The sequence below is a fragment of the Mirounga leonina genome, unplaced genomic scaffold (genome assembly GCF_011800145.1).
Source record: "Mirounga leonina isolate KUSES-001 unplaced genomic scaffold, KU_Mleo_1.0 Mir_154, whole genome shotgun sequence".
Lineage (NCBI taxonomy): Eukaryota > Metazoa > Chordata > Mammalia > Carnivora > Phocidae > Mirounga > Mirounga leonina.
The window spans coordinates 20,675,377-20,700,158 of record NW_023270389.1 but is presented as its reverse complement, the minus strand read 5'-3'; the positions used below and the strand labels follow the sequence as shown (position 1 = coordinate 20,700,158).

At 37.5% G+C, this 24,782-nt stretch overlaps 2 protein-coding genes across 12 annotated transcripts in view; one reads left to right on the top strand and one right to left on the bottom strand.

Annotated features, from left to right (window-relative positions):
* UCHL5 (ubiquitin C-terminal hydrolase L5) overlaps positions 1 to 24,782 on the top strand; it is an 81,168-nt gene that overhangs the window by 14,148 nt on the left and 42,238 nt on the right. For 2 of the 9 annotated variants that reach the window (XM_035010153.1, XM_035010152.1), the window contains exon 1: positions 23,691 to 24,171. The exons of 4 other annotated variants lie outside the window; for them this stretch is intronic. In XM_035010153.1, coding sequence (XP_034866044.1) covers positions 24,096 to 24,171 — 76 coding nt within the window. In that variant the 5' untranslated portion in view covers positions 23,691 to 24,095. Of the gene's footprint in view, positions 1 to 23,096; positions 23,665 to 23,690; positions 24,172 to 24,782 lie in introns of those variants that run through there. 3 more of the 9 variants (XM_035010157.1, XM_035010155.1, XM_035010150.1) reach the window with 2 other exon arrangements.
* RO60 (Ro60, Y RNA binding protein) lies at positions 1,283 to 23,721 on the bottom strand. Of its 3 annotated transcripts, none has more exons than XM_035010144.1 (9): positions 22,669 to 22,687; positions 14,656 to 15,255; positions 11,123 to 11,343; positions 10,479 to 10,625; positions 9,871 to 10,008; positions 6,737 to 6,853; positions 5,659 to 5,772; positions 5,233 to 5,379; positions 1,283 to 3,685 (listed from the first exon to the last, which is right to left on the bottom strand). In XM_035010144.1, exons 2-9 carry the CDS (start codon positions 15,233 to 15,235, stop codon positions 3,533 to 3,535), a joined length of 1,617 nt encoding a protein of 538 aa, XP_034866035.1. In that variant the 5' UTR covers positions 15,236 to 15,255; positions 22,669 to 22,687; the 3' UTR covers positions 1,283 to 3,532. The 3 variants fall into 3 exon arrangements, with proteins under 3 accessions (XP_034866035.1, XP_034866036.1, XP_034866037.1); XM_035010145.1 differs by lacking the exon at positions 22,669 to 22,687 and adding an exon at positions 23,595 to 23,721 and having other exon boundaries at positions 3,395 to 3,685; XM_035010146.1 differs by lacking the exon at positions 22,669 to 22,687 and adding an exon at positions 20,662 to 20,839 and having other exon boundaries at positions 3,395 to 3,685.

Genomic DNA, 24,782 nt, shown 5'->3' with positions numbered 1-24,782 from the left:
CAGATCCTCCAATTTACTTAGGAATTTTGCTTTAAATTTCCAAAATTTTATATTATTTTTGCAAAATCTCTGAAAATGAGGGCAAAATCCTGATAAAATGTTATACTATCATTTGTAGATGTATCTGTTATTTTAAAAGGTTAATCAAATGTTTATTAATAGTGTTTCTTCATTTAGAGTATAAGTTTTTCTAGGTCTATCCAAGTGGATCTTAAGACTTGGAATATGTTACTTTCTCTTGATCAGACAATAGTGACTTCTTAGTCAATAATACTCACCTTCACTGTGAACATTTATCTTCCACATTTTCCCACTCAGAACAGGAATGTTTTAACAAATTACTGAGCCTATTGAATGGTTTTTTGAAAACATTTTATCATTTGAAACATGTATCTCCTATTAAGAATGTTTTTATTTTATTTATTTATTTATTTATTTTTTAAAGATTTATTTATTTATTTGAGAGAGCGAGAATGAGAGAGAGAGAGTACATGAGTAGGGGAGGGTCAGAGGGAGAAGCAGGCTCCTGGCTGAGCAGGGAGCCCGATGCGGGACTCGATCCCGGGACTCCGGGATCATGACCTCAGCCGAAGGCAGTCGCTTAACCAACTGAGCCACCCAGGCGCCCAAGAATGTTTTTAATTTAAAAAAGTTCTAATTTATATTGCAAGCCCTCCTCCTAATTTAAACTTTTATACAGATATTAAATCATTGATTCTTCTAAGATCTCAGCATCAAGATAGGTCACATTTCAAAGATAACAAAACTGAAGGTTAAACTGGTTGTCTACAGTCACATAGTAAGATAAAGCAAGAGGTTCCAGAGGGGTAACACTAAATTCCATTCACTAGCATCTTCCTCACTCATGTTCCCATTAAACAGTAACTAAACTAAATAATATGTAACAGTGTTAATAAATGGCATTTTCAAGAAATTTCAACTAATAAGGAAGGGTATGAGTATAACATTAGTTTTGTTTCACTAATTATAACTATATCCTGAAAATATTTACATATTTTCTAAGAAAAAGTTTTTCTTAGAATTGTTTTTAAAGCAACATTTCCCTAAATATTAATGTAGCAATAATCCTAAAAGTAATTCAGAAAATAAAACTTCTTTATCACTTGAGTAAATTTTATTCATAATGAGGTAAAGTTTTAAAATTTTTTCTATAGGGTTATGTTATATATAGCAACACAGGTTGTTAAGACATTAATTGTAATTGAGGATTACTATGAACTACAAAAGTATACATGTTCACAATCTGTTTTTCTACTCCTAAAGCAATCATGTAGATACATTATTTCCTAATACCTAAAAAGTAGGGGGAGATGAATTCTGGAATGGGAATGAAGAGTCCAAGATTGCTAGATCTAGTACTCCGAAGCCATACTCTTTTAGACCTTGGATCCCTAACCTACACTTAAAAATCATGTTTTAAATTTCAGATTTTTTTCTTCTTTAAATTTTACCCTAATCCATTTAATTAGATGTACCTAAGTACTTCAAAAGGTCACATCTAATCTTCTCTGACGGATTGATTAGCTTGTGAACATCTAAAAGCACTATAGGAATAGTACATAAGTGAAGGAAATAAACTTTTATGCTATATTCCAGTTAACATTTCTATTAGGAATAAAAAGATCATGTGGTAATTTTTAAGAAGATCTTGAGTTTACTTAGAAACTTCAAAAACTATTATATAATTTTACTAGGCTCTTTAAACTTTAAGTTCAATCTGAACATATTTTAATGTTATCAAAAGTAGCTAACACCTTACATCCAATGTTTGACAGAGTGTCAAAAAACAATGACATCAGAAGCAATGTATGGGGGTGGTGGTATGCACACACTACTTTGTTGACAAAAAAACCTCAGGTAAATCACAATGTTTACAAATTGCTACCAGTTGCCTTGAAGGAATGACTCATAGCACAGCCAGCATTAATGTCAAATAAGGTTGAAAGGGACATTTTCCTGTCACTTCCAGAGCCCAAATTTCTCATGAAACAAAATATCTTCACAAATTCTAACGCTACTGAAGTCCCCTTTGCCCTCAAAACAAAACCTCTAACTCCTAACCACAGAAGGCTGTAATTTACATTTACTAGTTTGACTTTTCACATGACAGTGAGAAGGGCTTTATAAATCCTCAGTAAATCATTAATTATTATGAAAATACATAAAAATTGAAATTTTATGTTATCTTAAACAACCATGATATAACTATGAGCAAAAATATTGGCATTTCAATAGGTTAGGCCTCCCCAGAAAGAAGGGACATTTGCTCAAGAAAATAATGCACTTTAGTGTAATGAAAAGGAAGTTTAATTATACATAACAAGTAAAATAGAAAAAAAAATTTCTTACAGACTGGTTAGTGGTAATGTTACTCAAAAGTTGCCTTTCAAACATGAAAGACCTAGCTTGCTCTATTATTATTATTTTTTTACACTATCAAAAAAGAATGTCTTGCCACAAATGAATAATGGACAGAGATATGTCATTGACATGTTTACAATTAGGAAATATCTAAAACCCACTGACAATTGACTAAAAAAATAGTTAAAGGTAATTAGAATATTTATTTTCAAGTAAGGAAAAAGCTAAGCTGGTTACAGTTGAGATTTTAATTGTCACTTTCAGATTTATGAGTGGGGGAATTAAATGCTTAAAACAGTTTGTTGTTTTCATTTGGTAGGACTATGAAAAAAAAAAGTGTGGCTACACCTGGCTTGTTGTTATATTTTAGCACAAACTGTCAAGTCATGCCCCCACTCACAGCGTTAAAATGCACAAAAACAAAATGCAAACCAAACAGACTTCCTCAGTTGACACAAACTTTAGTGTCTTTTCTCAGGGGTTTTTCCACTATTTTTCTGGTTAATGTAACAATCCTACAAGTGTAAATAAAATATCAAAGCATCTTTTTCACAGAGTAAGAAAGCTGCTAGTTATGTGATCTTAGAAAACTTCAAGGAATTTGTAAAACTTGTTCATAATTTAATCAAATGTCTTTTTTTTTTTTTTAAACTGCTTGGTATAAAAATTTACACATGAATTTCATATTCCATCACAGTTACATGGTCCAGTGCATTTCAGAGTATTTGGACATTATCATAGCTGTCCTTTCCCAATGCAAACATTTAAGAAAACTTTAAGCACTTTTCAAACAAGTGACATGATAAGGAACTACTTACTTTTGGCTCTCACTTCTTTTACGTACAAATGTGATTATTCACCACAGCAAAACTGTTTGACTATTTTACAGTGTCTATCAACAAGAAGTTCTCTGTTAGATAGAGGGAGCTACAGTGTATTTTGAAGCTATTTCCCAAGAGCTAGTTTAGTAGACAGAAAGAACTTTGGGCTCATCTTTTTTTTTTTTTTTTTGGTAAGATAAATTTTCCATTATGCACATACTATACTATCATCATCTTTCATTGGATTAAGATTAGCTGGGAAGTAGCTACATATTTTTAGTGAGATCACTGATGGCAACGGACCTCTTAGATCATGCTGGTGCTTATGGTTAAATCACATCTAATGTGAAATTTCGAATTACATCCAGAGCTCCAGTATCAAAGCCACACATATCCAACATGCCTCTATCATCTGGGTCTGCAATGGTAAAACCATTTGACGTCATTCCACAAACAATCAATTTAGCTGGAATGTCCTTTTTCTGTAGGAAAAGATCAAAATACATATTTAAAAAATTTATGTAAGCAAAAGCAAATAACCTCCAAAATTAAAACACTTCAAATTCTATCTCAACTTTTCATTTCAAAGTCATTATTTTTTTCTCTCCATAAAATTTGTTAATCTTTCAGGGTCAGACTCTGTGATCTTCAGAACAGAAAATAAAATTGTGTGAACAGCCTGCCTGAAATTCCCACTTCTCTGTTCCATGGGCCATAGAATGCATTCTTTTTTTTTAAAGATTTTATTTATTTATTTGACAGAGACACAGCGAGAGCAGGGGGAGTGGGAGTGGGAGAAGCAGGCTTCCTGGCAAGCAGGGAGCCCAATGTGGGGCTCAATCCCAGGACCCTGGGATCATGACCTGAGCCACCCAGGCGCCCCTATAGAGTGCATTCTTATGCAGCCTAGAGACTTTCTACTTATGAAACCTGTCAGGACATTTGGGGGCATCAGGTATTTTTACCAATATATGAAACACTGGGGCAGTGTGTGTGGGTATATATAAAGAAGTATTTCCCTGCGATTCTCAACTTTTGGTCTATGGTTTTGTTATATATGATATATACATGTCACATGTAAGAATTTGTTCTCTACAGCTATGACTTTAGGTTAAAATAATTGAATTTTGGAGAAAACCCAATAACCACTGAGTATACAATATGCCAGATACCGTAATGAACTCTTTAAGTAACGTATCTAATGTAATTGTTACAATAACTCTGAAAGATTGGTACTATTAAATACTATGACATGTATCAGTTAAATAATTTGCATAGGTCCACAGTTAGTAAAAGAGAAAGACCCAGGACTCAGAACCCAGGTTGCCTTGACTACAATTTCTATTCGCTCCCTTCTTCTCAAATTTAACATACATTAGAATCCCCAGGAGGGTTTGTTAAAACATAATCCCACTCTCCAGTTTCTATTTAGCAGGTCTCCCATGGGGTCCAGGAATTTGCAATTCTAATAAGGTCCCAGGCTAAGGCTGCTGATAGGAAAACCCCAATCTGAGAACCAGAACTCCTCAAGTTCTAGTTCTCATCATACTAGCCACAATTCAAGTGCTTGATAGCCATACGTGACTAGTGGTTACCACATTGGATACTGTAGATACAGAACATTTCCATGATTTCAGAGAGAGCACTGATTAGAACACAGAAGTAGCCATAAAACTTAAAACAGATGATAGCTTTGCTTTAACTTTATGTAGTGCTTTAACAAAATTAATAAATGATACTTTAATTTTTCAAGGAGCACAATGAATTATTAAAAATTTAGAGTTAAGGTAAAATACTTTTATTATTGCCAAAAACAGTTTGCAGAGGATATTTTAGTAATGTATAGAATTGGGACTAGTTGAAATAAACCATGTAATTATAGCCAATATTTTTTATTTCAAGTACTGTTGAACTGGTGGTGTATCCCTATACAAAGGTACAGAACTATCTTCAGTATTTTTTGGAAAAACAGAGTGGATATTTGAGAACTGAGTCTTATTTGGGGTGAGAAAGAATATTAGAATTTTACCTTTCGATACTCCCTGAGAGCAAAAGCAGGATGGACACTTCCAGCAAAAGTCTCATTATCAGTGAAGACAATGAAGACATCAGCAGCTGTGTTTGTCTTTTGAGCCCAGATCATTGGAAGAGAGCAATCAGTTCCACCTGCTGGGATCTAACTCAGAACAAAAACATGGATAAGAATAAAAGTGTCCTAGTTTCCATACTGAGATGTCTGAAATAAATACTTAAAAATACTATTTTTTACATTATCATTTTGCTTACAGCTAATACACAGACCTTCTCAAAGCCTGTGTATATATTTATTATTTTGTGCTCATGGGAAAATTGAGATAAAACTATTTGTTCTCATGAACTTATTAATATCAGGCATAACATCAAAATAAGATTCTTATACAACACTTTAAGTAAACTTAGTAAAAGAGTTCCTTACCTGACTCATAACCATTAAAACCTGTTGTAATGTCATATCTGCAGTCACTGGACATGGTACCATTTCATCTGAAAAAGCAACTACATAAGAATCTTTTTCTGTTCGTGTGACAACCTGAAAAATTCAAAGATGGTAATTTTCAGCAGATTTGGGTGAAATAAATACAGTACCTTGAAGTTCATAAAACTTCATCTTTAGAAAATATTTAATTTGGGACGCCTGGGTGGCTCAGTTGGTTAAGCGTCTGCCTTCGGCTCAGGTCGTGATCCTGGGGTCCTGGGATGGAGCCCCGCATTGGGCTCCCTGCTCAGTGGGGAGTCTTTTTCTCCCTCTCCCTCTGCCCCTCCGTCCTACTCCGTGCTCTCTCTCTCAAATAAAATCTTTAAAAGAAAAGATATTTATTTTATTTCTAAACTTATTTTGTTTTAGGACTACACAGTAACAGTATAGCTTTCAAAGTACTTTCACAAACTGTTACAAAGCAATTGGTTCTCATAACTATCCTTTGAAGCAGAGTATATGTTCTTCTCATTTTATTAAATAAAGAATACAGCCACAGAAGAGAAGTGACAGAGTCAGGCTAAAACCAAAGTCTGTTATTCTTAGTTCCTGGTTTTTTAATTTCTATATTTATTAATAATTTCTCTAAGCATTATCTACTTTCTCAACAATACATTAATATTTAATATTTGGTAAAATTAAAATTTCTATTGTTCCTTAGACATGCTTTATAAATATTACCTACAATACCATATGCATACAGTATACTTAAAACTTGTTTTTTCTTGAGAGAAAGAGAGCGAGCGAGAAAAAGCGCGCACATCAGTGGGGAGGGGCAGAGGGAAAGCGACAATCTTAAGCAGGCTCCATGCCCAGTGTGGAGCCCGATGCAGGCTCAAACTCACAACCCTGAGATTGTGACCTGACTGAGCCACCCAGGCTTAAAACTTTGCTTATGAAGCAAAATGACAAAAACGAGTGAAAACATAATCCTTGACCGTATCGAACTTTATAGTTTTGCCCCACATTAAACATTTTTTAGGGCGGCAAAAATTCTAAATTGTCTTAGTGTTCTCACCATGCACATTGCTGCAGCAACTGTGCTAGCATTGAGTACACTACCCAAAACTCTCTGGTTCATAGAAGCACTGACATCAATAGCCAGCAAGAAACGCTTTCCAGTTGGCTCCACTGTCTAAAAAAACAAACAAACAAAACAATCATTAAAAGCAATCATAGAAATTACAGTTAGATTCCTAAAAATCATATTTACTCATCTTTCACTTGAGAGACTTCTAAGATAAAAGACACGATTTTTGATTTACCAATTAATTGACAAGTACGTGAAAATGCTTAGCTTTTACTAGAGGGGAAAAACAAAGAAAATAAGATAGCCTACTTAGTAATTTTATTTAAAGAAGTTACCATATTCCTGTGTTTTCTTTTTTAGAAATCATTCCTCATAAAGTAAACTCAGAATTTCTAGCAAAATTTTTTTGTGGTAAAATATAAATAACATAAATTGCTTTTAAATCATTTTTAAGGGTACAATTCCATGGCATTAAGTACATTTACAATGGTATGTAACCACCACTATCCATTTCCAAGAACATTTTCATCATCCCACATAGAACTCTGTATCCATTAATAACTCCCCATTCCCAACCCCTTTTTAGCCCCTTGCAACTTCTGTTTTACTTCTTTCTTATGAATTTGCCTATTCCGGATACCTCATATAAATGGAATCATATAATACCTGTCCTTTAGTGTCTGGCTTATTTCACGTAGCATAATGTTTTCAAGGTTCACGTTGTAGCATGTTTCAAAATCCATTCCTTTGTAAGGCTGAATACTCCACTGTATGTATATACTGTATTTTGTTTATCCATTCATCTCTTGTTGAGCACTTGGGTTGTTTCTACCTTTTAGCTATTGTGAATAGTGTTCCTATTATCATTCATTTACAGGTATATTTGATTCTCTGTTTTCAATTCTTTTGGGTATATACATAGGTGGTGGAAATGCTGGGTGGCATGGTAATGCTAGGTTTAACTTTCTGAGGAACAACCAAACTGTTTCCACAGGTCTGTACCAGTTTACATTGCCACCAGCAATGTGCTAGGGTTGCAATTTCTATCCTCCCAAAGGCTTGTTATTTCTGCTTTTTTGATAAGAACCAATGATTTGCATTTCCCTGATGACTAATGATGTTGAACATCTTTTCACGTGCTAATTGGCCAGTTGGATATCTTCTTTGGAGAAATATCTTGTTCAACTACTTTCCCCATTTTTGAATTGGGTTTTTGTATTTTTACTGTGGAGTTGTAGCACTTTATATATATTGTAAACATTAAAAAGCTATCATATACATGATCTACAAATATTTTCTCTTATTCTGTAGGTTATCTTTTCACTCTCCTCATAGTGTCCTTGATGCACAAAAGGTTTATTAAGTTTTGATGAAGTCCAATTCATTTACTTTTCCTTTTATTGCCTGTGCTTTGGTGACATATGTAAGAATCTACTGCCATATTTAATGTCATGAAACTTTCCCTCTTGTTTTCTTCTAAGAGTTTTATAGTTACAGCTCTTAAATATAGGTCACTGGTCCACTTTAATTTTTGTATGTGGTGTAATTTAAAGAGGCAAGTTTGTTCTTTTGCATGTGGTTATCCAGTTTCTCCAGCACCATTTTTTGAAGACCAGCTTTTCCTGCATTAGCCTGTTTTGACACTCTTGTCAAAAATCAATTGATCACACGTGTGAGAGTTCATTTCTAGCCTCTGCATTCTATTCCACTGGTCTATGTATTTGCCTTTATGTCAGTACCACATGGTTGTGATTACTGTAGCTTTATACTAAGTTTTGAAACCTGTAAGTTTGGAAATATGAGTAGTCCAACTTTGTTCTTTTTCAAGATTGGTTTTGTTATTTGAGGGTCCCTTGAAAGTCCACATAAATTTTACAGTGGGTTCCATTTCTGCAAAACATGCCAGAGGAATTGCACTGAATTGGGTAGTACTGTCATCTTAACAAGTCTTCCAAACCATGTCTTTCCCATTTATTTATGTCTTTTTAAACTTCTTAGAGCAATGTTTTATAGTTTTCAGTTTACGAATCTTGCACCTTCATAGTTTATTCCTAAGTCTTTTATTTATTTTTTGATACTACTGTAAGTGGAAATGTTTTCTTAAGGCTAATCAAAGGCTAAGGCCTTTGGATTGTTCATTGCTAGTATATAGAAATACTAATGATTTTAGTATTTTAGAAAAACCTATTGGTTTTATATCCTGCAACTCTGCTGGATTTGTTTGTTGGCTCTAAGCTCTCTGTGAATTCTGTAGGCTTTTCTCCTTATAAGGTCATGTCATTTGAGAACAGAGATAGTTTTTCGTCCTTTCCAATCTGGATGCCTTTTATTTATTTTTTCTTGCCTAACTGCTAGAACTTCCAGTACTTTGTAGAACTGAAGTGGAAAAAAGTTGGCATTTTTGTCTTGTTCTCTAGATTTAGGGGAAAAGATTTCAGTCTTTCACCATTGAGTATAACAATAGCTGTGGGTTTTTTATATATGTTCTTTATCATGTTGAGGAAGTTCATTTCTATTCCTAGTTTATTGTTTTTTTAAATCATGAAATGGTACTGAATTTTGTCAAATGCTTTTTCTGCATTGAGATCGTGTGACTGTCCTTTCATTCTATTAATGTGATGTATTACATTGATTTTTGTATATTGAAGATAAATTTCATTTGTATAATCCCTTTAATTTGATGAATTTAGTTACTACTATTTTGCGGAATAACAAGAAAATTTTAAAACCAAAAACTAACTTATAGCTCTGATGTAGGATTGTCAGTCCTAAAAAAAAAAAAATCACTTCCCACGAAGATAGAGGAGATCCACTACTGATTAACAGAATGACAGAGGACCAAGTCAAAGGACTCTACAGGGATAAAAAATTTTAAATTTGGTATTTTAAAACTTAACAAAATGATTTTATGATTGGGTATTGTCCACAGGTAAGGAGAAATTCTTTACTCATAAACTTAACAATGTTAATTACATATCCACATTTACACGAACTATGGAAAAACAAATGACTATCTAATAAAAAATGGTTAAACTATTAGTATCATCTTTAAAATGTGTTTTTATAAAATATATCAAGTCCCAACTGGGTCATTTGTTATAAAACAAAAGTCAAACCATTACCTTAAATGTTTTATAAAAAGCGGCATCCAAAGCTTTCAAAATTTCCTCATCAGGGCGCCACTTTAGTTTTCCTCTGAGACCATGACCTGTTTTATAAGTTTCTGATGCAATTAAAACATGAAATGGATGTATACGAGCCTAGAAACAAGACACAGACAGAAAGTAAATGCAAAATTCAAATGAAAGATAGTCATTATGTGTCTTAGGTTTTGTTACTGTAGCTAATAAATATATTTCACAGAGAAAAAACAAAAATGAGGACATAGACTTCATAGTTAAATGAAATCTGGTATGATAAAAGTATCCAAGTCTCAGAACATCTGAAACTGCACTGGCTACATTTCCAAAATTTAGGAGGTGACTTTTTCAATTAGTAGTAGCTAACAAAGGTAATGCTTACCTTTTTCTTTCTTTTTTTTTTTTTTTAAGATTTTATTTATTTATTTGAGAGAGAGAGAGAGAGCGCGCGCATGCACGCACACACAAGCGGGGGGGAGGGACAGAGGGAGAGGGAGAAGTAGGCTCCCTGCTGAGCAGGGGGCTCTGAAGACCCCGGGATCATGACCTGAGCCAAAGGCAGATGTTCAACCGAGCCACCCAATGCTTACCTTTTTTAACAGTTTTTCATTACACAGTTTTTCACATACTAAAGATACTTCTGAATTTCCTGGTTCAAGCACTGAATTAGCAGTCATCTTTCCTAGATTCCTTAGTAATGCGGTAAGAGGCATTTCTTGTAACAAAGCCTTCCATACCTATAGAAAAGACACACGTAGAAATATGAGAAATTAAGGGCAAATGAATCAGCATAATAGTGGTATCAATAATAATATTACTAACATTCTTTAAGGCTTTCTTTTGGGGTTCTAGGTATTTCCTAAATAAAAAGATTTGCACATTGGTTAAAGGCTTATCAAATTAACTTGCTCTTTATAGAGGAAGAAAGTAAAGTCTATATTATGAAGGAACTGCACAGAAGAATTTTATTTATTTATTTTTAATTAGCAAGGCAAATTAACCAGCCTTTATGAAGCAGAAATAACACTTAACTGAATGCCAACTACATCTGGGCATTGTATTAAGTATTTTAAATAAATATTAATTTCAAGATATTAATTTACATTTTTGTTAAAAAGAACTGATGTTACCCACCTTATAAATTACATATCTTAAATTTTATACATATCATATCATGAATTTTAATACATAATACAAACTATAAATTACATGTTTAATCACATGCTATACTTACCTCTTTAGACTTTAAATGATTTGTTAGAAGATGTTCCCTAACTAATCTATGCTCTTCTATTAGATGAATGACTTCCAGTTCATCTTTTGTGCGTTTCACTTTCTCTACAGCCTCCAGATACTTTAATAATTTTTCAGTCTCCACAGAAAGTGCTTTTTCTTTATACAATTCATTGACTTCTTTCCAGCCCTTTGTAATATATTTGGTCACAATAGCAAGTCCTTTAAGAAAATAAAGAATTGAAATGGCATGAGAATTTCTGGGTGAAAAACAGAACATGTTTACTGAGAATGAAATAACTAGATACAGAGGAGCTAAATTCTTTACACTGTGAGGCTGCTTTCTATGACATAACAAAGACATTTAAGCCAATGGAGTCAAATGATTTTGTTTATTCCATCATAATCGTTTTAATATGAGGCTCTGGAAAAAAATCTCCTATATTCTAAGTCATTTTATTATAGAGTTTTTTTCTTTTTTGAGACACCAGCATTAGAAACTTTGGTAGACAATACCGATCTCAGGTCTACAATCTCAGAACGATTCACAAAGTACAGATCTGTCTCAAATATTCTCCTATTCACTTGTCCCTTTCCGCTACTAAATAAATAAGCATTTACAAGTAGCAGAGATAAGTGGAAGTGGACAGGTAGGTAATTTGTAATTTTGTTTTTAAATAAATGAGGCCAAATTAAAGGAAAACAAGGTGTTCATTTCTTTTGTAATTTCTTTTAATAGTGGAAAGAACTTTGGATTGGGATGCTGAGGAAGCTTGAGTTCTAAGCCTACATTTTGTCAATAAATGGCTGTGTGACCAATTTGGGCCTTAGCTTTCACTTCTGTAAAATGGGGAAAGGGGATGTTTGAGTTATCAGACTCAGAAAGGCCTATGGGGTAAATGTTGGTAAAATAAATATATGGCACAGGTCATGTAATAGACAGTGGTTAAGATGATGCAACGAACTAAAGAGAGTACAACCTACTAATGTTTTAGCGAAGTTTTGGCTTAGTGCTAACAAATCAAGTACTTTCAAGCTAGCATAGGTATTTTTATGTGATGTCTTCTGATTTTTTTAAAGTGATGTTAGCAAAGAATTCATTTTTTCCCTAAAATACTGTGCAGGCCAAATAAAATCCATCCTTAAGGCAGACTGAGACTATATGTTATCTCTGGACTCTACATAATTTGATCAAAAGTCAATATTAATATGTAGGGACTTCTAAAGTATTGTGACTCGTTATCCAGTTTTTAGTAACAAAATTTTATATTGTCTTAAATTACTAAATGTTTCATATGTGAGCATGTCTTCTATTTTGTCTTTCCAACTAAAATATAACTTCCTTAAAGGCAGGCTTATTATTATTTTTATCTTACTCAAGTTCTATGTTGGCCACACAGTAAGTATACAATAAATACCTGATTAGTTAAATTATATTTTGACATGTTTCATCTGTTTCAAATACACATTTCAGCTCAAGTATTACAATATTACTTATTCTGGAAGCTTAGAGTTTCTTTCCAAATTCTTTTCACTCTGAGAAGCATAGGGATCTCTTACGCCTGAACATATTGCTATTACTAAAAGATTTCAAGTATGAGTTCTGCCCTCAAAAAATTTAGAATTAAAGAATACTGTCTGTGGGAGCAAGTTTAGGGAACATCTACTAATTCCTCATTTTATAGAACAAGAATTCAAAACCCAGAATAACTATCTGCACAAATTCAGAAACAAGTTTTCCCAATTAGAACTAGCACTTAGGTACACACTACCATGTAGTGTCTCAACAGACAAAGCTGGATCCCTACATTCTTCTTATACTGAATTAAAGATTTAAAAGTAAAAAATTAAAGCATGAATACATTAGAGAAAAAAAAAAAACCAGGTAAATATTTTTATGACTTTAGTTGGAAAAGGCCATTCTAAACCCAACACAAAACAAAAATCTATGAAGAAAAACAGTCAAGTTTCATTACATTAAAATTCCAAACCTCAATGTCAGAAACCCCCATCAAAAAAAATTGAAAGACAAAGAAAAAAAGGGGGGGGAATGTGCATCATATGTATATAATATGAAGTTATAAATTCCTATGTGTCCCAAGTTCTTAGAACAGTGCCCATCCATTTGGTGCTCAATAAATATTTGTTGAAGGAATGAATGGTGACAATTAATACTAAGAATAGCAACTCAATGGAAAAAAGGACAAAGATATACTCAAAAGATTACATATAATCAGCAGCATATGAGAAGATGAACATTTGCCCACAAATTCAATAAGATATAATTTTTCACCTATCCTATTGGCAGAGATTAAAAAACACTGGTAACAGTCAGTGTTCAAATGTGGGGAAACCGGCCACTTCTATGAACTCTGTGGGTTTACCCATTATATAAATATTTACATTATGCAAGTTTTTCACTGTAGCAGTTTTGTAATAGTATAAGAAACCAGAAGCTATTTCAGTGTCATCAGTAAGAGACTAGCTAAATTATAGTATATTCATACAATGCTATATAAGCAACTATTTCTCCTGACTTGAAGAAATATCAATATGCTTTTAACTGAAACAAAGAAGGTATATAAAAATTTAAAAAATAAAACAGTGTATGTTTAGGAGTCATATACAACACATCTTTTGATGGGCAGGACTCCTACTTTCTGCATTATATTTTTATGTATTATCCAGCTATTTTAAAACAAACATATAATTTCTAATAAAAAAACAAAATACAAATGGGTTTGTTTATATAACTATTTGCAATAATTTACTGTTTAAATTTCATTTTAAAAAGTCCATTCATAATAAAATGGATAAATTAGGAATTAATGAGGAGCTGTCTTTTCAAGTTTCACTTGCGGTATTAAAAAAAGAGCATATTTTGGAAATGTTGTGGAAGTTCATATTTTACATTATTCTTGCCCAAATGTTTTTCTTATTTCCCTTCTAAGAAGGACTAAGTAATTATCATACATCCAACTAACTTCTCAAGTCTCTTCCCATAGACACAGAAAAACTGCCCCAGGTTACCAGGTCCCCTGGCTGACTGCTTGGAGACAATTAACATCCTGAATTGTTAAGTTCAGCACTATTTCAGGTAGCCTTTAGGTTCCATGGACCATATATCCTAGGAAGACAGGGAGGGAAAAAAATCATAAGGGACTAGAGCAGGATAGCCTGGCTATCTGCCATCTACTGGCTAGGAGCTGTTTTGCTTATTACTACAACTTTAATCATGTCCATGCTGCTTTCATAGTGCATAATCACTTGGGTAAGCATTCTAGTTAGCATGGTGACATTCTGAGATTTAGATTAATCTGTATCTGTCGTTTGATCCTTGATTAGTAATGTCTGGATTGCCTGTGGTAGGGGCTTAATTCCAGGTTGGCATTAAACATTTGAATTAGTCAACCAATGTGTTTTGAAGCTGAAAGGCTATTCTAGAAGATATTATATAATTATCTTATGTCAGATAAAAATTTGGTGTTTACCAGGTATCTGCAACCTCCCCCAACCCAAAGATCTCATGCTTACCTTCACTGGAAGGTTTAAGATGTGACAATCTTAATAGATCTTTGTGAGACCAGCCATTTCTTTGTTTATACTTTGTAACTGCCAGAGCAAGGGCCATGCCCCCCTTTTCATTGTACCAGTCTGCTATAGCCTTCCGGAGGGCACGACCCCACATGCCACATTTCATGCTTTCCTTCAGATCTTTCTTAAACTGGATAAAAGTAAAGAGATGTGTAGGAATGAGACAAACTTCAGAAACAGCTTTAAATGCTGCTTGTTTTGTGCTTATGTCGGAACACTGAGAACAGATGGCAAGTGCAAAGAGCATAGGCTCTTGCTTTGCGGTTCTGCCTTCTTGACTAAATGACTTTATTTCCTGGATCACTTCACATCCTCTTCCATCTTCAATCAGTCTAATTAAAGCTTCAGCATTTTCAAGGCCCAACTTCTGTTCTTTGATATAGTAAGTCCCACCTTCAGAACCAAAACATAAGAACCGGTGTAGTCGATTCATATCAGTGACTTGCCATACATATCCATCTTCAGAATTGGTTATCTGTTTCTCATTCAGTGGCTGCATTTGGTTTACTGATTCCTCCATTTTTCTGTCTTTTAGGAAACCTATCAAAAAGCAAAATGTTATTATAGCTAGAAAGAAAACAGTAAAATTACAAAAAGGAAAACGTCTTTATTTTTGAAAACATTTATTAATCTATGCCTTTTGAAATCTGTTACAAAATCTTTGATTTTTTTAAAAAAGATTTTGAGAGCGTGTGTGCGCGTGCGCGCGCCAGCATACACATGCGCACGCGCACTCACAGGGGAGAGGGGCAGAGGGAGCAGCTGACTTCCCAGAGTGTAAAGCCTGCAGCTCCGGGCTCCGTCCCAGGACTCTGAGATCACGACTTGAGCCGAAGTCCGAAGTCAGAGGCTTAACCGCCTGAGCCACCCAAGGTGCCCCTGTTACACAATCTTTGAACTTAACAAGTATTTTTTAAGCTCATTAAGTGGGAGCATGATAGCCAGAAGCAACTAGGTTACATTTCTGAGGTATAGTTTGTTGCTTCAGAGACTAAGCAGGCAGCTAGCTCAGCATGGGGTCTGGGGGCCTAGAAAGAGAATAAAAGGGTTAGTGAGGGCAGCTATGGTACCACATTCTGTTTGGTGAGGCAGAAATATATACATATACAAAGCCAACTGTAATTAAGTGCTTTAATAAAAAAGTACTGTGTGAGTCAGCAGAGGAGAATAAAATAATGCTGTTTCAGTAATACAAAAAGACGTGTGCAGAGAAGGCAAACTGAAAAACTGGTATATTAAGTTTGGGGGAATGTGTTCCAGAAAGGGATTTCTGAAATCTTGCTATCTATAGATTTTAGAAAAAGAACTAAGTATACTGGCACAGCTATAAAGAAATGACAGGTAAGGTAGTAACTTAAAAAGCAACACAAGGTAAAAGAAATTTTGTTTTGAGGATGATACAAGTTTGAACATGTTTATATATTGTGGGTAAGCCTTAAGATGGAATCCTGGTGAGTATTAATAATTAAGAGCTAGGGAAAGGGGCGCCTGGGTGGCTCGGATGGGTGTCTGCCTTCAGCTCAGGTCATGATCTTGGGGTCCTGGGATGGAGGCCCACATCGGGCTCCCTGCTCAGTGGGGAGTCTGCTTCTCCCTTCCCCCTGCTCCTGCTCTCTTTCTCAAAAATAAATAAATAAAATCTTAAAAAAAAAGAGCTAGGGAGAAAAGGGCCCTTTTTAAAGGAGAAAGAGAAGGAGGGGTACATAGCAAACCAGAACAGTAGTATCATGGACCATAGGGAAGAGAATTTCAAGGAGTCAGTGGCTGGGAATTGCCAAATGCTCAGAGATGAAGTAAAATAACTCGGGAAAATGACCACTGGATTAGCAAACAGTAGTGATGAGGAAGGGCAACTCTAGTAGAGTTCTGCAAGAGAGAGCCTGATTACAGTGGTAAGATTAGTAGGAGTATGCAATGAGTGAGAGACTTCAAAGGTGGACTACTCTTTTGGGATGGTAACAGAGAAGATGAGAACACGAAGAAAAATCTTTTTACCTTTCTAGATGAGAAGACTCTGAGGCTGAAGTTGAATGATTCAATTTGGAGAGTGGAAGACAGTAAAGAAAGAATATAACTGAGGGAATGAGATCACTAAAAGTGGAACAGAAGGAGCTTTAGAGCATCCAGGGTGAGACTGGCCTATTGACAGCAAAAGAGGTATCTCCTTCACTAAGGGTGAAGATGGGTTTGAGAAAAGAGAGAATAGGAAATTGAAGTTTCCAATGTGGGAAGTCTGGTATGCAAGGGAGCAATGAGGTTGGGTCTCAGAATGGTGTGGGGATAAATGCATTGGAGAATGGAAACCCTCACATTTTGAATGTGACTGTAGGTGGGGAGGGGGGTGTTGGAAATAAACAGTGTCATATTTCAAATAAAGTTCTGGTATAAAGTAGCTTATGTTAGGGCAGACCTAGGCCTCAGGTGTCAAGTGTAATGATCATATTATATTAGTCATTAAGGACTGATTTATAGTTACCCAGAGCAGTACAGGCTGAAACTCCTGGTGCAACAGATGATGCTTCTGCTATTTATTCTTACCCTTTTCAATATGGCTTCTTATCTGCCTTTCAGTCAAAAAAACTTTGAGAATAACAGGCTTCTCAAAGACTGACACCTTAACTGCTAATTCCAGTAGAAAATTTTCTATTATTTTGACTTTTACACTGCATTTGACATTGCTAGCTTCATCTCTAAGCTTTTACAAAAATACCCTTGGGTGGTACTTTAACTTGGCTATTCCTGCTTATTAGTTGTATTTGTCAGATGAATAATATTGAAATGATACTCAATATCAGATTATGCTAATAAAACAGCCTTCCTGAACCAAAACCCAAGAGGTGTGATTTAAAGGTCCCAATCCAAATCTCAAAATTCCCTCCCCTCCAAATTCTTTCCTTTGTTATTATTCTTTGTATGTCTAGCTAATATTAGTTCCCTTAAGAGCAGGGATCTGGTTTAATTGTGTATCCCTTCTCTGAACCTAAAACACCACTTAAGTAATGCATATTTGAGGATAACTAAGCAGTATTAAAGTGATTTTCTGAACCATCTAAGAATCATGTATGACTGGTTTTTCTTTCCTGTAACACATTTATTTTGAAAATAAGACTCAACGTGTGCAATTAAAAATGTAATTCAAGGGGCACCTGGGTGGCTCAGTCGTCAAGCGTCTGCCTTCGGCTCAGGTTATGATCCCGGGGTCCTGGGATCGAGCCCCGCATCGGGCTCCCTGCTCAGCGGGAAGCCTGCTTCTCCCTCTCCCACTCCCCCTGCTTGTGTTCCCTCTCTCGCTCTATCTCTCACTGTCAAATAAATAAAATCTTTTAAAAAAAAAAAATGTAATTCAAGCCTTTAAGATAAATTCTGTAATCAAGAAAAAATATACTATATACAGGTAGTGGATATACAATCAAGAAAAATTAAACGTGAAAAAGTTACAAAGAGGAAGTAATGAGTACGGAGTAAAAATGTCTTTTGAGCAGAACAGTATCTCTTTGTAAGTTTTTCTAATATATTTAATATTAGGTATTCAAGTTATCTTTTGTTAAGCAAGCAGAAAATGAACTTTTAAATCTAGGGTAGATGCTTAAAAGCAATCCCTAAATGTAATCCTTGTAATCCCTATTATAAGAAATGTAGTTACTTACTCATTGCCTTATCAAAGGAATCTTACTCTTGCATATGTTAAAAACAACCACGAAGACCTACCCTTTAAACATTTCTGCAGGAAAAAAGGCTCAGCTTTTCACATGCTTCGGTGACTATTCTTTCCAGGATGCAACATAAAACAGTGGAACAGATCACGAACGGCCCCTCTCTACTCATTTGTGTAAATTTGCCACAATCAAATTTTTAAAAGTGAAATATGAAAAGCGGAATGGCAGCAGTTCTAAGCTACTCTCCTTGTCCCTAAGTGCTGATATATAAATTAACTTTAAAATTGGCTGGGTGATAAGACAGTGGTATAATAAAGAGTATCTAGTTTTTGTCCATGTTTCTTGGCAGGGCTTCAAAAATCCTTGGAATTTCCAGATTGATAGGAGTCTTTGTTATGCTAATGTGGCGATTCATTCTGGGCTTCAGGATGGGGGCTGGTCACCGGAAAGACCAATCATTTGATTAAAGAGTTGGAATTCTGGGCCAGATCAAACACCCCAGGAGGGGTGTAGGGCCCAAGGTTGGGCTCAACCACATAGTCAACCAGTCACGATCAATCATGCCCCATAATAAAATCCCATGTACAAACTCTGAACATCGAAGTTCAGTGGAGCTTCCTAACTGGTTAAGAAATTGATGTGCTGGGAGTATGAACTGCCAGGATTCAACACTGAGGGTATTCCCTCTCCTGCCTCTAGACTTTGGCCTATATGTGACTTCCACTTGGCTGTTCCTGAGTCATATCCTTTATATTAAAACTATAATCATAAGGATAGTGCTTTTACTGAGTTATGTGAGTCATTCTAGTAAATTATCGACCCTGGGGGGTTGTGGGAAGACTTACTGTAGTTGGTTGCATAGACTAGGGACCCTACTCTAGCTGCTGTCTGAAATAAGGGCAGTCTTGTTGGAGATCTTGCCCTCTAACTTGTGGGATCTGAAGCTAACTCTGGAACTGAACTGAAGTGCAGGACAGAGTCTGTGACAGAGAACTGATCTCAAAACAGACAACAAAGGCAAAAGTAACAAAAGAAAAAAAGATAAACTGGATTTCGTCAAAATTTAAAACTTGTGTTTCAAAGGATACCACCAAGAATGTGAAAAGAGATCCCATGGAATGGGAGAAAATACTTGCAAATCATACCATAAGGAACTTATATCTAGAATATATATATAAAAAAACTCCTAACTCAATAATAATAAAATAACCCAATTAAAAAATAGGCAAAGCATCTGAGTAGGCACTTCTTCAAAGATATACAAATGGCCAGATATATGTTAGCAATCATCCTCCAAGCATATGGCCTCCTGATATACATATCATGCTGATAAACATCTGGGTCTCATAACTAAGTTTTTATTAGACAGTAATAAATGACATTTCCTAACAGCTAGCCCCTCAAGGTCCTGGAAACCTTGCTTTCAAATTCCTTGGAGACCTACGCTATCCCTAACACCTTCCCAATTTGAAAGTATATAATCAGCCACTCCTCACAACCCCAATTCAGCTCTTTCTGCCCATGGGTCCTGTTCCTATAGTTAAATAAAACCACCCTTTCTGCACTAAAGACATCTCAAGAATTCTTTCTTGACTGTTTGCTCCTGAACCCCAACAGTTCATATCACTCATCAGGGAAATGCAAGTCAAAACTGAAATGAGATACCACTTCACACTCACTAGGATGGCTACAATGAAAATGACAGTAAGTATGGGTAAGGATCTGGAGAAATTAGAACCCTCATACATTGCTAGTGGTAATGTAAAATGATGGATCATATGGTAACTCTATATTTAACCTTTTGAAGAACTGCCAGTCTGTTCTCCGAAGTGGTAAGGGGTTTCTATTTGGTGTGGTGAAGATGTTCTGAAACTAGATAATGGTGATGGTTACACTGAGATAGGGAAACTGAAGGGACTCCATGAAGAACTCCTTTTTTGCTCCTTTTCCTGCTTCTACTCTTGCTAGGACCTGCACCCCCACCTTATACATGTATGCCTTATACTTATAGTACAAAAATGTATGCCCTTCTTGTAAGGGTCCAGGAGTTTATGATTTCTTTGGAGTCTTCCATTACAATAAATAGGAGTGACAGGGCAAGGTTGTCATGTACATTTTGCAGACCACTGACTCTAGACACCCTGACGCCAAGCTTCCTGGTGTAAGTGACTTAAGGAGGACACCTGAGCACTCGTCCTTGTTTTGCCCAGTTTCTGGATGTCTGAGAAGACATGCACACCAGATCACAATCCTCAATAAAAACCCCATCCCCCAAGCAAAACAGACTCACTCTCCTTTCCTTTCGGAGTCTCTCAGATACTGTGTCTCCATCTGTCCTCTCTCTGTATCTTCAATAAACTCTGCTCCCACTTCCTCTCAAACGGTGTTTGATTTCTAGCCTTTGTAAAACCAAGAACCTTCTTGGCTGGTCCTGCAGGACTCCTTCTGGTTCCATGGACTCAGTCTGCCTATATCAACACAAGTCTGTGAATATACTAAAATTCACTGTATGGCATATTTTAAAAATAGCGAATTTCATGACACAGGAATTCTGTCTCAAAAATCGGTCATTAAAAAAATGAAAACTAAAAATTGACTATATTAAAATATATCCAGGAAGTTATTTAAATAAATAGACATTCAAATGATATTTAACCCTGTATTTTTTATATTTGTCTTCAGAAAGCAATTTGAGATACACAGACCTATACAGGACCCTAATCTCCCCTTTCCCCAACTCCCATCATCTCCCTCCTCAAAGCTTAAGCTCCATTGTCAGTGATTTAGAAGGCATTTTGGGCAGTGAGTGAGGTCAGAGCCTGGTCATCAATTAATCCACTCCTGAATAATCAAGTGTTGTAAATCCAGATTAACAACAACAAAAAAAGATAGTTAATTCTTTGGGTTGGCTTGTCCTATCCAGTGCTCTTAAAGCACACTACTCCAAAGACTTTAATAGAGCTAAAGTTGTTTTAAACTTCAGTAAATTAAAAGTTAGGGAAGAATTAAACAGATCACAGTATTTTTAAAGGTATGGCCACGATTTGAAATTGGTTGTGGCCATTTTATACATTGCCTCTTAATACTGAATGCAAAAATCAGTGAACACTAGTAATTAATACACAATATGTAATAGCACTTCTTTCTGCTGTGTTCATTAGAACAACATTTATAGTTATCTTTTTTAAAATTTTTTTTAAGACTATTTATTTATTTGTCAGAGAGAGGAGAGCGAGCGAGCACAATTAGGGGGAGCCGCAGGCAGAAGGAGAGGGAGAAGCAGGCTTCCCGCCCGATGCAGGACTTGATCCCAAGACTTTGGGATCATGACCTGAGCCGAAGGCAGACGCTTAACTGAATGAGCCACCCAGCCGTCCCTATAGTTATCTTTCAACAGTACTAATATTATTTCTTGGGTTACTGTTTTTCTTAAATGTACACATCTGAGTATCTTTCCGAAGTCTCTTGATCATTTTCCAAAGTCTCTTGATCTCTTGATAACCATCGTTATTTGAAAATGCTTTCATCCCAAGAGGTCAAACAAGTTTTGCAGCTTAATCCTTTCTAAATGAAGTCAAAGCTGACATACATCTATGAGCGTGCAAGACAATTTAAAAGAATCATTACTGCAAAAACTGAGGCCACAAATTCAAACAACTGTATCATTCCTGGTAGTGTACCTGAGTTGATCAAGTCAAATGTGATGCAATAAAAAGTGGTGAGGAACTGTGGCAAACATGACAGCATGCCATCCTGAAAGGCACACACTTTCAGCCAACTGGCTGCCATGTAGTAGGGACCTTGTATTACCAAATCTTCTTATTTTTCTCAGACCCAGAAATCTGGATTTTCATGTGAAGTTAGGATTAAATGTTAACATAACTGAAGGAATTTTAACCCTCCTTTCTGGTTACTTCTAGGTTGTGTAAAGGGCTAAATTTTCAGTTTGGTCTTTCTGCAACAGGCACCATGTTAAGTTGGATATCAAATAAATGTTAGTTATGAGTACATATTCAGCAAGTTCACAGTAATATTATACGTTAAAATATGCCACAAAAGGTCACAAACAGCTTTGGGAGGAAATACAGCGAGACTCTTGTGCCTCACAAACTTTTCCACTTAGTATACTTAACGGAACAAATAATGAACAGAAATCCTTCCCCCCTCCAAAGCTTCAAATTAAAAAAAAAAAAATCAAACACTGGATACAAACTTTCATTTCTACTCCATAATATAGCCATGCCCCACCCCTTTTTTTAAAAGTAATCTCTACGCCCAATGCGGGGCTCGAACTTACAATTCGTAGATCCAGCGTTGCACGCTCTACCGACTGAGCCAGCCGGGCGCCCCATAGCCACGCTTGTTTTAATATAAAAACTGTTCTGTTGTCTCCCTCAGTAATATTTGTCATGCTTATTTTGTGGCTTCACATAGTCCGTAACACAATGCTCGCCTACTCTGAGGTGTAGGTCAGTTTTGTCTACTGAAGTATTTTTGTCTGGAATCCAAAGGCCCTTCTTGGAATTCAGAGCTTTAAGGAGTTGATGCATAAATACACATACTCCTGAAGGTTTTACTCTTTACTCTGCAAAAGCCTGCTGAATGAGGGCAATTTCACGGTTTAGCGAAAATAGGCATTTTGGGGTTAACTCATTTAATCTTAGAAACACTACAAATTATTTTAAATTAATACACTACGTTTTTTTCAACCTCCTTTTCTTTGAGGCCTCTAGCATCCCCACGAACTACAGAACAGATCTTCCTCCTCTCGTCATTCCCCCGAGGATAAATTCACCTTCTGTCTCCCCACAAAGATTCCTCTCCCCAAACCCCAAATCCGGGGCACCGCCTCTCGGCGCAGAAGCCGCGGGAGGAGGAGGAGGAAGAGGAGGAGTAAAGCTAAAGCAGGCCCTCCGGACGCGGGCCTGTGGAGGGCTCTGCAAGCACAAGACGGGCGGCGCGGGATTTGGGAAGGGCCCACCCTCGCGAGCGGACGAGCCGGGCCGAGCGAGGCTGTGCCCGCAGAGATGCTGCTTCCGCTATCCAGCAACGGCAGGACGCAGAGGCAGCGCCGGGGAGAACGACGGTTTGGCGAAGTGTCTGCTCCGGCCTCAGCCGCCGGGATGCTGGATGAGGGACACGAGGATCAGCCAAACCCCGCGCGTCCCCGGGGCAGCTCCGACCGCACAAAGGGCCCCAGCCGGCCTCCCGCAGTTTCCTCACCTACGCTTGGCGGCCGACCCTCCGAACCCGCAGCGCCACCGGGAGAAGCCCTGCTCGGTGCGCGGAGACGGTAAGAAGCCGCTGCAACCCCACGGCCGGTAACTGCTCCGACTCCACCGCCGCTGGGGACTCCAGGCTCGGCTCCCCGGAAGGAGCCCCGCCCCTCTCCTTTTTCCCCACCCCTGGCGGGAGAGGATCCCGGATGTTACCTCCTACGGCGCTCTGAACCCCGCCCTTTCTTCTTAGGCCCCAGCCCCTTCCGAATCCGCTACGGGTCCTGCACGGCCGAGGAAGGGTTTCGCCGTCTCCTGGGTGGCTAGAGCGTCCTCCCGCGCTCTGTCGCGCGGCAGGTGACGGCGCCCGGAGGCTGTCGGGAAGTAGGCGGGGTGACGTGGGAGTGACGAGCTCCGCGGCGGGTTTGCCGAGATCAGTGGCTGGCTGCAGCTGGTGTGTGGGGCGGCCAGAGCTTGAGGTGGAGCGGGGCGGTGTGTGGCCGGGGCCATGACGGGCAATGCCGGGGAGTGGTGCCTCATGGAAAGCGACCCCGGGGTCTTCACCGAGCTCATTAAAGGATTCGGTGAGAGCCAAGGGACAGTCCTGGGCCGGGGGTCACGGGAGGAGGCCCAGGCTGGGCATGGCGTGGTTCTCTGCGGCCACCGCCGCCTCGCGTCTGGAGGGAGGCGACACCAGAAACCCGGCTCGCGGAGGTCTCTCGCCCCTCCTCAGTCCTGGGCAGTCGCGTTTCCGCAGTAAATTTGAGAGCCACATCCCGAGGGCAGGGATCGCATCTGTCCTGTGCGCGGTCTTATCCTCAGGGCTCGGCGCTCGGTTACTTGTTAATTACTTGAGCGCTCCCCGCCCGCCCTTAACGCCCATCTTTCCCTTTGCACCGTCGCTTCTCTGGGGCGCGTTTCCCTTACCCGGCAGGTGTGTCTGGATGCACGTTCTCAGGCCCTCAGCCCTGCAGGAAAAGCTAGGGTGTGCCTCCCCGACGGTGGGGTGTGTACGGCCCAAGCCGCGCAGGAACCCGAGATTCTGGTTACTCAAAGCAGAACACCTCGCGTGTGTGAATAGCTCTGCGGACGTTCGCACACGCTGACTGCGTGGGACTGACAAGCCGCCTCGCTAGTTCTTCTCCCTGCGCGTTTTTCTGGCTTCCGGTGAAGTGTGGTTTCTTGAGCTAGTGCT

Bases quoted from the DNA above. Each gene is read 5' to 3' on its own strand.
- RO60 (XM_035010145.1), bottom strand. From the start codon at position 15,235: ATGGAGGAATCAGTAAACCAAATGCAGCCACTGAATGAGAAACAGATA. The intron at 10,626-11,122 runs GTAAGTATAGCA...TCTTTTCTATAG, and splicing joins ATCATTTAAAGTCTAAAGAG to GTATGGAAGGCTTTGTTACA. The intron at 5,773-6,736 runs GTGAGAACACTA...TGAATTTTTCAG, and splicing joins TTGCTGCAGCAATGTGCATG to GTTGTCACACGAACAGAAAA.